The sequence below is a fragment of the Vulpes vulpes genome, chromosome 16 (genome assembly GCF_048418805.1).
Source record: "Vulpes vulpes isolate BD-2025 chromosome 16, VulVul3, whole genome shotgun sequence".
In the NCBI taxonomy this organism is placed as follows: Eukaryota; Metazoa; Chordata; class Mammalia; order Carnivora; family Canidae; genus Vulpes; species Vulpes vulpes.
In genome coordinates, this window is record NC_132795.1 from 54,305,501 (window position 1) to 54,318,453 (window position 12,953).

Here is a 12,953-nt window from a genome sequence, read left to right on the forward strand (position 1 = left end):
AGGACTACCAGAGTAAAGAGACCTCCTCCTCTACTTCCTGGCTTGAGAGACCAAACAAGAGCGCCGCTCTAGGTGGCTCTTTGGCCCACAGACAAACAGGCAGCATCTCTGCACTTCCTTCGGCCCCAGGCCCAGGCTCCCAGGGCCTCACTCTTCTGGTGCTTCTCTGTGCTGAGGTGGGCTGTAGGAGGCATCCACATCTGTCTCCTGGGGCCCAAGAGATCCAGGAAGCCCAGGGCAGTTCAGAACAAGCTTTCAATGGGAAAACACGGAATAATGGGGAGGAAAGAAGAAAAGGAGTTCTAGCACAAAGTTCCATTATGTGGATAAGTAGAGTGAGCCATCCCTGGGTGGCTCAGTGGTTTGGAACCTGCCTTCAGCCCAGGACCTGATCCTGGAGACCTGGGATAGAGTCCCACGTCGGGCTTCCTGCATAGAGCCTGCTTCTCCCTCTGCCTGTGTCTCTTCCTCTGTGTGTGTGTGTCTCTCATGAATAAATAAATAAAAATCTTAAAAGAAAAAAAAGTAGAGTGAGGACCTCAGAGGGGGGAAGCACGGGTGCTAGAAGGCCTCGATGAGGCTTTGTGGCAGGACTCTGAAGAAATGTAAACTGGAACGAATGGCAAAGCTGGACTGGGCCCACCCAGACCCCATTACTGTTGCCAATGCCCAGCTTGGAATGCCTGGAAGGCTGGTGGATGAGAGGTGTGGCAAGTGCTAGGTTCCCAGTTCTCCCTCCCCTTATCTCTAGGGCACTTACATGCTTAAAACAGCTGACAGGAGCAGCTTTGTAACTGTGATCCTTCAGGAACTTCCCCCAGTCGAAACCCAACACCAGCGCTGCAAGAGCAGAAAGAGGAAGTGTTGAAAATCAGCAGCCCTGCCAGGAACCTAGCGACCAGGAGCCTGTAGAAGCCGGTCCTTCGCCACCCAAGCCTGATACCTGTCCCACCAGTGGCCATCAGAACAGGGCTGGACCTTATCCAAAGGATGACAGACTCTCAGGAGTAAAGGAAACATTCAAGGGAAATGTCTGATCTTTCTTCCCCGGAAAAGAGAAGGAAATCCAAAGACCTTTGGGCTTAAATTCCTTAGACCTCCCCCAACCTCTCATTGGCCACAGCTAATCTGAATGGGTGGGAAGGGCACACACCTAGGGCCCTCCAACCCTCATGCCTGTGGGGCTCAACTGCAGTCAGAAACTCAGACCACCTAGAGCAGAGCTGCTTAATGCTTATATGCTTAGAACCTACTATACAGGGACACCTGGTGGCTCAGAGGTTGAGCATCTGCCTTCGGCTCAGGACGTGATCCTGGTCCAGGGATCAAGTCCTGCATGGGGCTCCTGCAGGGAGCCTGTTTCTCCCTCTATGTCTCTGCCTCTCTCTCTCTCATGGATAAATAAATCTTAAAAAAAAAAAAAAAAAAAAAGAATCTTCTATACACACTCAGAGAGAAAGGTTCATTTCCTTATTCCACCACCTCTCCAAACTAGAGGTCTCCACTGCCCAAGGGGAACAGAAGCCAAAGGGCCAAAAGCAATACAAAAGAAGCTAATTCTTGGCCTCTGAATTATCAAAAATAAGGGTCCTGGAGCTTTGACTACAGGGATATCCTCGGGCAATTTCCACAATACCTACCAAAATGGGGAAGATGTAATCCACAGTGAGCCTGGGCCAGGGCACTCTAGCTGCCTCATCTTTCTCATTCCTGGTTCCTAGGCAGGGCCACCCCAGTCTGGGCACTCCACTCCCACCGACCCCCAGCAGCTTCCTGGGCACCAGGGTTCTGCTGTCTTACCATCTTGCCCTGTTGGTGTCCCATCTGCTAGCTGTCCTGTCCCTTGGGAGTGGAGGAAGGCTCCAATTTTGGCAGACCAGGCTGCCTTGTGCAGGACTTTGGCTTTCTTGGTTGGTGGTTTTCCCTGGAGAGAGGAGAACCTGTGTAAGCCTAATGGCTGAGAACAGGGCTTTGGAGTTGGACTGCCTAGCTTTAAATCCTGGGATTTATCCAGTTACTTAACCTCTTCAGTTTCTTCATTTGTAAATCAAGTGGATAACAATAACAATCTTAACTCAGAGTGGGGTGCAAGGATGAGAGTTACTGTATTATGCCTGGCTCTCAGTAAGTATTTAGCTATTGTTCAACAGCGGAGAAATGGGGTCAGAGGAGCTATGGGGCAGCGAGGGACACCTGTTCTATCTTTTTTTTTTTTTTTTTTTTTTGTTCTATCTTTTCTATCCTTTCAGCCTTTGCTTCCTCCAGGAACTTTTTCCTAGTGGCTTCAACTCTCGGCTATCTCCTTCCTCTGGAGATTTATTGGAGAGAGTGGGTTTCAGAGAAGTCTGTGAACGGAGTCAGGAGTCAATATTTTGTACACATATAGGAATGTTCTGTGGGACGCCTGGGTGGCTAAGTGGTTGAGTGTCTGCCTTCAACTCAGGGTGTGATCCCATCCCTGGGGCGAGTCCTGCATTGGGTTTCCTGCAAGGAGCCTGCCTCTCCCTCTCTCTGTGTATCTCTAATGAATAAATAAAATCTTTAAAAAAAAAAAAGTAATGTTCTGGAGCAGGTCCATGGCTTTCATCAGTTGCTCCAAGCGGGCATCCCTAAGGGTTAAAGGCCACTAATCTGGTCTATAATTTGTAATTTAATCACTATTCAGAAGGGCCCAGAGAATTATTTTTTTTATTTTTATTTTTAGAGAGAGAGGGAGGGAGGGAGAGGGGGAGAGAGACAGAGAGAGAGGGAGTGAGCGGGTGGGGGAAGGAACAGAGGAAGAGAGAGAATCTCAAGCAGGCTCCATGCTCAGTATAGGCATGGAGCCTGACACAAATTCCACCTCATATGCCTGGGATCATGACCTGAGCCGATATTAAGAGTCAGATGCTTAACTGACTGAGCCACCCAGGTGCCCCTCCGAGAATTTATTTTAAAAAAATCAGTGAAGTGGGGGACACCTGGGTGGCTCAGCCGATGAGTGCCTCCATTTGGCCCAGGGAGTGATCCTGGAGTCCTGGGATCAAATCCCACATCAGGCTCCCTGCATGGAGCCTGCTTCTCTCTCTCTGCCTGTGTCTCTGCCTTTGTGTGTGTGTGTGTGTGTGTCTCTCATAAATAGAATCTTAAAAAACAAAACAAAACAAACAAACAAAAAAACGGGACGTGGTTGATGGTCTGCCTTCAGCTCAGGTCGTGGTCCTAGAGTCCTTGAATCAAGTCCTGCATCAGGCTCCCTACAGGGAGCCTGCTTCTCCCTCTGCCCCTCTCTCTGTGTCTCTCATGAATAAACAAAATCTTTAAAAAATAATAAAAAATAAAAAATCAGTGAAGTAAAAACGTGAGTTTAAATTCCACACAGACCTGGGGTCAAATCCTGGCTCTTCAATCTCATTTGTAGACCTTTGAGTAAGTTACTCAAAATTTTTAGCCTTTAAAAAAGGAATTTACAATAGGTGCCCCTGGCTAGCTCAGTCAGATAAGAGATCATTGGTTGGACTGAGTTCAAACGTTTAGCAAGTACTCCCAAACTGTAGCTATTTACAATACCATTATTAGCTCTTGAGGAGAGAGATTTTTCTATGCCCTAAAATCTGTACAACCAGGGAAATAACAATTATCTCACAAAAGTGAGAGATACATTGTATGAAGTACTAAGCAAAAGACCTGGCACACTGTGATTTTCAATAAATGTCAGAGCAGTTGGATCTCAAGCTCTGCTGCACATTACAATCACCTAGGGGCTCTTTAAAGTCCCTAAATCCAAGGGGCACTTGGCTGGCTCAGTCGATGGGAGTGTGACATTTTTTTTAGACTATTTAAGGGCAGCCTGGGTGGCTCAGCGGTTTAGCGCTGCCTTCAGCCCAGGGCGTGATCCTGGAGACCCAGGATCGAGTCCCACATTGGGCTCCCTGCATGGAGTCTGCTTCTCCCTCTGCCTGTGTTTCTGCCTCTCTCTCTCTCTCTCTATCATGAATAATAAATAAATCTTTAAAATAAATAAATGAAAAAGAAAAAAGACTATTTATTTAAGAGAGAGAAAGAAGGAGAGGGTGGAGGGAAAGGGAAAAGCAGACTCCTCCCTGAGCATGGAGTCTTAACCACTTAACCAACTGAGCCAGCCACCCTAGCCCCCCGAGAGTGACTCTTGATCTTGGGGTTATGAATTTGAGCCCCATGTTGTGTATAAAGATTACATACATAAAATAAAATAAAGCCACTGTGTCCAGGCCATACTCCATCCCAATTAAATAAGTAGGCAAGGGATGCCTAGGTGGCTCAGCAGTTAAGCATCGGCCTTTGGCTCAAGGCGTGATCCTGGAGTCCCGGGATCAAGTCCCACATCGGGCTCCCTGCATGGAGCCTGCTTCTCCCTCTGCCTGTGTCTCTGCCTCTCTCTCTGTGTGTCTCTCATGAATAAATAAATAATATCTTAAACAAAAAATCAGGCAAGTTTGAGAACCAGTGCTATGGACGGTGGCCATAGTTACCAGGAAACAACACAAAGTCAGGCACCTGAGATTACATTCCAGTCCCAGTTCAGCTGCTCTTCCAACAGAACTACCTCAGGTAAGTCATTCTTCTCTGGACCTCAGCACACTTCTCAACTAATGTGTGGGTTAGACAACACATCTCTTAAGAATCCTTCCATTTATAGGGGCACCTGGTTGGCTCAGTCGGTTGAGTGTCCAACTCTTCATTTTGGCTTAGGTCATGATCTCAGGGTCATGAGATTGAGGCCCGTGTTGGGCTCTGTGCTGGGTGTGGAGCCTGGTTAAGATTCTCTTTCTCCCTCTTCCTTTCTCCCCTTACCACTTGCACTCTCTTGCTCTCTCTCAAAAAAAAAAAAAAAAAAAAAGAAAAGAAAGAAAGAAAAAGATTAGTAAGACTTTCTAGGTGACTGCCTATGACATAGAGTCAGAGATGAGGCATCAACTTCCTAAACCCACTGTGGCTGCTAAAACATATGCTTGTCTCCTAGCTTCCTTTCAGAGCATGTATGTATAAAAGTATGGGGGAAAGACTAAGGGCATCAGATTCCCTTTAAGGCTCTTGTTTAAAATTTACTAATCACATAAGACTATGGGGAAGTGGTGTAGGTGGGGAATGAGGGCAGCTCTAGAAATCTGCAATTTAACAAGTTTCATAAATGGATTCCTCTGCCCTCTGAATTTTAGAACACAATAGATAGCAGGAAACTTACAACCTCAGATGGTCACAAGCAAACTCCTCCCAAGCCTTCTTGGCCCTTTGCCATCAGCCAGTTAGTTGTTCCTGTCTGGGCTCCCAGGACCCCAGGAAGGGTCTTCCAAGTGACTGCCTCTCACCTGTAATCTGGCCAAGATACTGGCTTTCTTGGAGTTGGAGGAGTAGCTCCTGGAACAGGAAACGCTGCAGAATCTCTTAGTCTTGGAGAAGAAGGCTTCCCTTGTACCCACGATACCACACATCTCACAGACAGCTGGGAAGAGAACTCAGCACATGACCCACCTGATACAATCACCCCAAATCAAGCAAAATGATTTGAACATTTTCCCTTGAAAACTTGAACAATGCATTAACTTCTCAGCCCTTAGCCTGACTGACAGAGCTGGAACAGGAGCAGGAGGTTTGTGCACAACTGAATCTCTTTTGCCTAAGATAAGCTGCCTGGCATCCCTTGGCTATATGTTAACAGTAGAGGTAAGGAAAATCCATAGAGCAACAGGTGGATGTTGGAAAGTCTGTAAAGAGGAAAACAAGAAGAAAAACAGTGCCCACATCACCTGACTTCTGTGGATCTCTTTTCTTCTCATCTATAAAAAAACTTAACTAGATCAATGTTTCAATTCTAACATTGTATTAGAATCACCTAAGGAGCTTAAAAAATACCCAAGCCTGAGAGTCTAATTTACTGGTGATCCTAATGGACAGCCACGAGAGAGAACCCCTGGACTCAATTGTCTCTAATGGTTCTAGTTCCAAAGTTCTAAGATTCTACGAGAATGTTTGGAAGAAGATAGAAGAAAGAGTAAAAGGGTGGTGTGGGGGAAGGAGGAAGAGAAGACAGGTAGATGGAAGGGAAAAGTGGCAGAGTATTAGATCACTCTTCCAAAGAGTACAGGCACTAAGGAACAGGGTCTGTTCCTTACGGACATCTAGCCCATCTCTCTTCACAAGCAGTCCACACACTGGGGGCCCTGACGCAGGAATCCATCCAGAAGCTGTCCACAAACAGCACAGCTCAGAAGTTAACTGGCTTCCAGATGCTCCATGAGGAGTCTCATCAGTAATTCTTTCCCCAGGAAGTCACTTGATTCTTTAATTTCCACCCTTCTTTAATTTCCCCCTCACGTCCAACCCACAAACTATTTCTTGTCCTTTCCCAGATAGTAAATCAGAGCACAGGCTGAAGGGCAGCCCTGGTGGCACAGCGGTTTAGCGCCGCCTGCAGGCCGGGGTGTGATTCTGGAGACCCAGGATCGAGTCCCATGTTGGGCTCCCTGCATGGAGCCTGCTTCTCTCTCTGCCTCTCTGTGTCTCATGAATAAATAAAAAAGAAAACAAAACAAAAGCCATCCAGGCTTAAAAATCAAGCACCTATTCACACAAATGTAAAAGCAGTACCATATTAATGACTGGCATCTAACGTGTGCCAAATAAGTATTAGTCGTATGAAAGAACAAAGGAAATAGTCATTTGAAATCAGATTGCAGCAAAGGAAATTAGTAGTAGTCCCTTGGGGCTACTTCTGTCTAGTTCATAGGCCCTTAGACTTAAGATCAAACAGCTTTTTTTACACCTGGACAGCTCTGCCCACATGGCCTATATTCCCCTCTTCCTCTATAGCCTCCTGAAACCTCCCCGACTTCAGGGGACACTCTGAAAGCACCTGGCTCAGAACCACTGCCATCCAAGGAGCGGGGAGTCCCAGGACTGAGCAAATGCAGCGGGGAGGTGGGCAGCTCCCCTGCTTCCCGATCTTCATTTTCTGCTTCACTTGACTCCTCTAGATAGGAGCTGCTCTCACTGCCCGCACTGCTGTTATAGCTCCGGAAACTGTCATAGCCACCAAAGAGCTCCAAGTCGTCCTCCTCTTCCTCTTCCTCTTCCATAGGTTCTGAAGATGGAGTCTCCTAGTGGAAGGATGACACAAACCAGGCTGGAGGAATCAGGTCTAGCTTAGTGTATGGGGAAGAAGGATGCAGGTCAGCTACCAGCATCTTTTCCAGGTCTTGGTCAACACCTTTGGACCAGGTGGCAGGCAGAATCAAATATCCCTTTTGCAAACACCAGGATCATTACTCTTGTTTATATAGTTCTTAACTGAAACTCATCAGGATAGTTTAACAAAACAGATAATATCAGGAATTCACCAAGCTCCTCCTGTGTATTTATAAATGATGACGTTTTAACTTGATTCAAATAGAATACGATGATGTGAAAATACTCTTTGTTATCTCATGAAGACTTTCTGGGGGAAGATGTATGTTAGAAAATCAACTTCCCCCCTTCAGCATATGTACATCAACACAATGTCAATTCGGAAACCATTTCAGCCACAGAAAAGTCAATTTGGGACGCAGATCCTACCCTGAGGAGGATCTAGGAGACAGAGGACACACTAGTTATCGCACAGTGTATGTATGTACCATAGCTCTGGACTCTGCTCCAATCCTAACTAGCTGTGGGTCTTTGGGCAAGTCATTTAACTCCTCTGGGCCTCAACTTTTTCATCTGTGAAATAAGTAGCTCACAGGATGTGAAATGTAAATGAGATACTGTCTATCAATCCACCTGGAAGGAATGTAGTAGAAAAGGTCCTAGGCCAGTGCTCAAATACCATCTCTACCGCTGACCAGCTGTATGATCTGCAGCAAGTCAGTCTCTTGGTGCATCAGTTCCCACCTCTGTAAATGAGGAAACCACCTCTTTCAGAAGCTTTGCGGGAGAAATAAGAGTGAATATAAGTATTGCACTCAAAACAGTGCCTTGCAAGTATTCAAGACATATTGGCAATTATTTCTGGGTAAAAGCATGGAGCTTTTCAACCAGATTTGCCTGAATCCTGGCTCTACCACTCAATTGTGATTTTGTGCAACATACTGAGCCTGTTTCTTCAGTTTCTTCTTCAGTACAAGAGAGGTAACAGCAGGCCTTCTTCAGATAACTCGAATGAAGACTGAGATGTGTAAAGCCTAGTTGTTTCTAGCCATTAGGGAGGGCTGTAAACGCGTGAGCGCTTATTCTCTTTTACCCTTTACAGTTTGGGGGCTATTCCATTTTCAGGTTTACAACTACGTCCCCAAATGTGCTAAAGAAGAGACCGAATTTAAATACAAGGTGACCAGAAGCCAAATGACCCAGGGGTGAGTGGGTTACAGGTTGCAGGAGAGTGGGAAAGGCTGGGGAGCCTGAACGACTGGGTGCCCATCTCCTTCCCGCTGCGGTTGGGTGGCCCTTCCTGGGGGGCACCATCTGGCTGTAAGCGTCGGCTACTCCAACCATAACAACGAAACAGTGACACAGGATTGTTGTGAGAATCCCGGGCGATGATGCCCGTGAACGCTCCAGACACGCAGTGGCAGGAAACTTGAATCTCCCTCACGTCCCACCAGGATGTCACAGGCCTCCTGATCCCCAAAGAAACGACTAGAGAGAGGGAGGACAAAGAAGATCCAGGAGCTCCCAGATCCTGAACCCAGTTCCCGTTCCCGCAGGCCAGGGAGGCTGTTCCGCCCCGACCTCCTCGCGGGACGTCGGCCCCAGCGGTGTGGGCGCAAAAGGCAATGCCGATCGCCTCTGGCCCTGCTCAGCCTAACTACCTCAGTTTATCCATCCTTCCACTCTCCACCCTCCAGGCGTCGCCCCAAGGCCTCGAGAACGGCCCCCCGTGCGAGGCTCAAGGGCTTCCCTTTCCCGGTCACGATAAATCCTCTCCCTCTCACCTCGACGCCCCGCGTCTTCTCCATGAGACCTAACACCCGTTTCTTCAACCGTCACCAGGTGCAGGAAGCCATATTGGCCTCGCGGCTCTTCCTGAGCGCAGTCATTGGTCGCCTCCCAGAGCCGCGGGCCAATCACGTTGCAGGAAAGAGGAAAAGCCGGTTCCGCGCTCGCCCGCGCCCCAGCCCCGGGGGGACGGAGAAGCCGCGGGTACTTGTGGGACTTGTAGTTCCCCTGTGGGTGCGCGTGGAAGGGTGCGTTGCTATAGCGATGTGAAAATCCCTGGCACCGCGGCAGACCTCGTTTCTCTGCGCTAACCTCCACCTCTCAGCCCTACTCCGTTCTTTAGCAAACAATTCTTGAGCACGTACGATAGGTGCTGTTCTAGGCACCAGGAATGACAGATTAGAAGAATTTTAAGGTGCCCTTGGGCCAAGAGGACTTGCAAAGAAACGCATTTCCAATTCGGGCAGAAAGCGGATTGCTCTTATGCCCAGTGCTATAAATGCCTCACATGCCCAAAATCCTGTAACATTGTCCCTCCATCATCATCCCCTGAATCAAACCTCGAGTATGAGGCACTCTGCCTCCCTCATTTTGGATGTCTCACAACCTCCTAGAACACTCAGTTCTAGGTGCTCTGGTGGAGCTTTTTACACAACAGCTCAAATCTGGAGACAGCCCATCATCCTATTAAAGACGAATCCGTGGCTCTTTGGAATTGGGATTTAAGGTTGGAATTGGAACCTAAGAATTGGAATTTAAGGTTTAGTACAGGTTCTTTCCCTGTGCTATGCGGTGCTCTAATGAATTAGGAATGTAATGTAAAAAATGTAAAAAAAAATTTTACATTTTATTTTTTACATTTTACATTTTAAATGTAAAAAAAAAAAAAAACGAATCTAAATGTAGGGGCGCCTGACTGGCGCAGTCAGAGGATCTTGAGGCTCTTGATCTTAGGGTCATTTGTTGGAGCTCCACTGAGTGTAGAGATTTAAAAAAAATAAACTGATAAAAATAGACAAAAGAAACAAAAGAATCTAAATGTAATAAATGGAGGCTGAATATATGTTAAAAATATTTCTAAATTTGAGGTCCACCACATAGATGTGAAAGTCTTTGATTTTTCTTTTCTTTAACCCCTTCTGCCACCAACCCCCTATTCATGCTATCAACCAGTATTGTTGGTTCTACAGCCAAAATGTATCCTGAATTCCTCCTCCACTATCACACTCATGGAAGCCACCAGTCCAGCACAATAGGCCTCAAACAGGTCCCTGTTTGACTTTTCACTTTCTTTAATCCATACAGGTGATCTTTTTTTTTTTTTTTTTTAAGTACCTTTTTTTTTTTTTTTTTTTTATGATAGGCACACAGTGAGAGAGAGGCAGAGACACAGGCAGAGGGAGAAGCAGGCTCCATGCACCGGGAGCCCGATGTGGGATTCGATCCCGGATCTTCAGGATCACGCCCTGGGCCAAAGGCAGGCGCCAAACCGCTGCGCCACCCAGGGATCCCCATACAGGTGATCTTTTAAATCATAAGCCAGATCATGTTCATCCCCTTGCTTAAAACCTCCATTAGCTTCCCCCTGCGCTTTCAAAAAGATTCAAACATTCCATAAGCCCCTGAATGACCTGGCCCCAGTTTTCTCTTCAACCAGCTGCTGTACTGGGCACTTGGGTGACTCAGTGGTTGAGCGTCTGCCTTTGGCTCAGGTCATGATACCATGGGTCTTGGGATGCAGTCCTGTATCAGGCTCCCCGCAATGAGCCTGCTTCTCCCTCTGCCTGTGTCTCTGCCTCTCATGTGTATCTCATGAATAAATAAAATTTTAGAAAAAAAAGAACAAACCCTGCTTCTGTGCTACCCTCTCCACCTCTCACTGCATCCATCCACTCACTTCTTGACTGCCAAGCTTGAGTTCGCCTTAACGCCTTTGCACTTGATGCTCTTTGTGGGGCATTCTTTCTGTGGCTTTTCTCAGAGATGGTTCTTCATTTCTCAAATTTCAGTTCAAAGTCACCTCCTCAGAACTTTATTTAGAATAGCTTTTCTTTCCCCTCACTCAGTATCCCTTCACCCAATTTACAGTTCTTTATAATACTTGTTCCTGTCTGAAATTATCTTCTTCACTTGTCTATTTCTTTATTGTCTATCTCGCACCACTGGAATGTAAGCCCCATAAGGGCAGGGACTTTGTCTTGTTCTCTACTCTGTTTCCCGAGCCAAGAACAGAGCCTAGCATCTACTAGGTGCTAAAGAGATAGATAATAAGTCTAAGGATTCCAACCTTCTTAAAGTTAGAGTGCTGGATTAGGTAGCTTGCTCCTCTGACTCTTGTGAACTGTTTGTGGGGTTTTTGTTTTTGTTTTTGTTTTTTTGCTTTGTGTGTGTGTGAACTGTTTTGTTTTACCACCAGCAGGGTTCTAGGCTCAGTTCCTTCATGAGGAGACTTGGGCTTTCCTTCTCCGGGCTTCACCTTCTTCATCAAGTAAACTGGATTGTTACTTTCATTCAACTTGAAAATTTTCATGATTTCAAGTGGAATATGGAATAAACAAGACTCAACATCAAGCATGATAAAGAGTGTAGGTTTTACTTTGTACAGTAGAAATAACAGAGTTGCCTCATTGGGTTGTTATAAGAATTAGAAGTAAGAGGGGCACCTGGGTGGCTCAGTTGGTTGGGCGTCTGCCTTTGGTGCAGGTCATGATCTCAAGGTCCAGGAATCGAGCCCCCGTGTTGAGGTCTCTGCTCAGTGGGGGGTCTGCTTCTCCTTCTCCCTCTGCCCCCCCACACTTGTGTTCTCTCTCTCTCTAATGAATAAACAAAATCTTAAAAAAAAAAAAGAATTAGAAGTAAGAAACGTGCAGTGCCTGCCACATATTGGGCACAGTCAATGGTAGTCATCATCCTATTGGACACAAGAAGGACAGCAACTAGAAGATTAAAACAGCCAAGAAGAATCCCTTTTATGAGTTGCTTGATCTTTTATTAATATTTATAAAAATACAACCATGGGTACAGTCAGTAGAGCATGCAACTTGACCTTGGGGTCATGAGTTCAAGCTGCATGTTTGGCATAGAGACAACTTAAAAAAAAAAAAAAGTACAACCATAAACCTCACTTGCAGGGAATCTGCTTATATCAAGTCATGCTAATCCTCAAGTATGTACTTACTGCCTGCCAGACAGTACTGGGCTCTGGGGAGACACAGGTGAACATCTCTTGTCCATCCACATGGAGTTCACTGCCTCTGACAGGGAGACATATGGTTCAGCTGAGAAGTCTACGGCCATACCACCCTGAACGCGCCCGATCTCTTCTGGTTCAGCTGAGAAGGCACTTGGCAGGGTGCTGTGATGGAGTAGGGAAGAGAGCACCTAGAAGGGGATGAGAAGTAGCCAGTTAGGGTAGGAAGGTTGCTGGGGGAAAGGAATTCCAGTGACAGAGTTAGGGAGGATGGCAAACAGCTCCAGTTAATAAGAGAATGGAAGAATGGGAAACCTTTGAAGGTTTTAAGCAGGGTAAGTGAATTGATTTGATTATGCTTTAAAAGACCACACTCTGGCTGCAGGGTGAAGAATGGATTGGAGGTGGGTTGAGAGAAGCAGCACTTAGAGATCTCTTGTAATGATCACGATGAAGGATAATTGTGGCTTGGACCAGGGCAGACTCAGAGGGCATGCAGAAAAGTAGAATTTTTGAGAAGTGTGTTGAAGGCTCTAATTAATTGTACAGAGTGGGTAGAGTGAGGAATCCAGAATGACTTTGGGAAGACATGTCAAATGGGTAGGTGCTGGGAGCATGTTCTCTAATAGTTAAAAACTGTAGGATGGATGAGGTTGGGTGGCTGAATAAAAGGTATTAAGGATTCTGCTTAGCCTGAGATGCCTGTGGGGAAGAGGCCAAGAAGGCGGTTGGAGGTCATTGGAGGGCTCTGAACCGGATATCTATCTATACCCTGCATTCTTTGGCATCCTCCCTTTAAGACTGAGTGAGAGTCCCCAAGTTTCACATCCTC

The 12,953-nt window shown here is 46.5% G+C and overlaps 1 protein-coding gene across 5 annotated transcripts in view; it reads right to left on the reverse strand.

Moving 5' to 3' along the window:
• Positions 1-9,122, reverse strand: part of L3MBTL2 (L3MBTL histone methyl-lysine binding protein 2) — a 24,141-nt gene extending 15,019 nt beyond the window's left edge. For 3 of the 5 annotated variants that reach the window (XR_011997779.1, XR_011997778.1, XM_026017420.2), the window contains exons 1-5: positions 8,928-9,077; positions 6,872-7,115; positions 5,328-5,461; positions 1,801-1,924; positions 761-840 (exon numbers count right to left, since the gene is read on the reverse strand). Coding sequence is in view for 3 of the 5 variants with exons in the window: in XM_026017420.2 (XP_025873205.1) it covers positions 761-840; positions 1,801-1,924; positions 5,328-5,461; positions 6,872-7,115; positions 8,928-8,951 (606 nt within the window). In the remaining 2 variants the exon portion in view is untranslated. Of the gene's footprint in view, positions 1-760; positions 841-1,800; positions 1,925-5,327; positions 5,462-6,871; positions 7,116-8,927 lie in introns of all 5 variants that reach the window. The other 2 variants (XM_072741216.1, XM_026017421.2) reach the window with 2 other exon arrangements.
• Between the last annotated feature and the right edge of the window lie 3,831 nt (positions 9,123-12,953).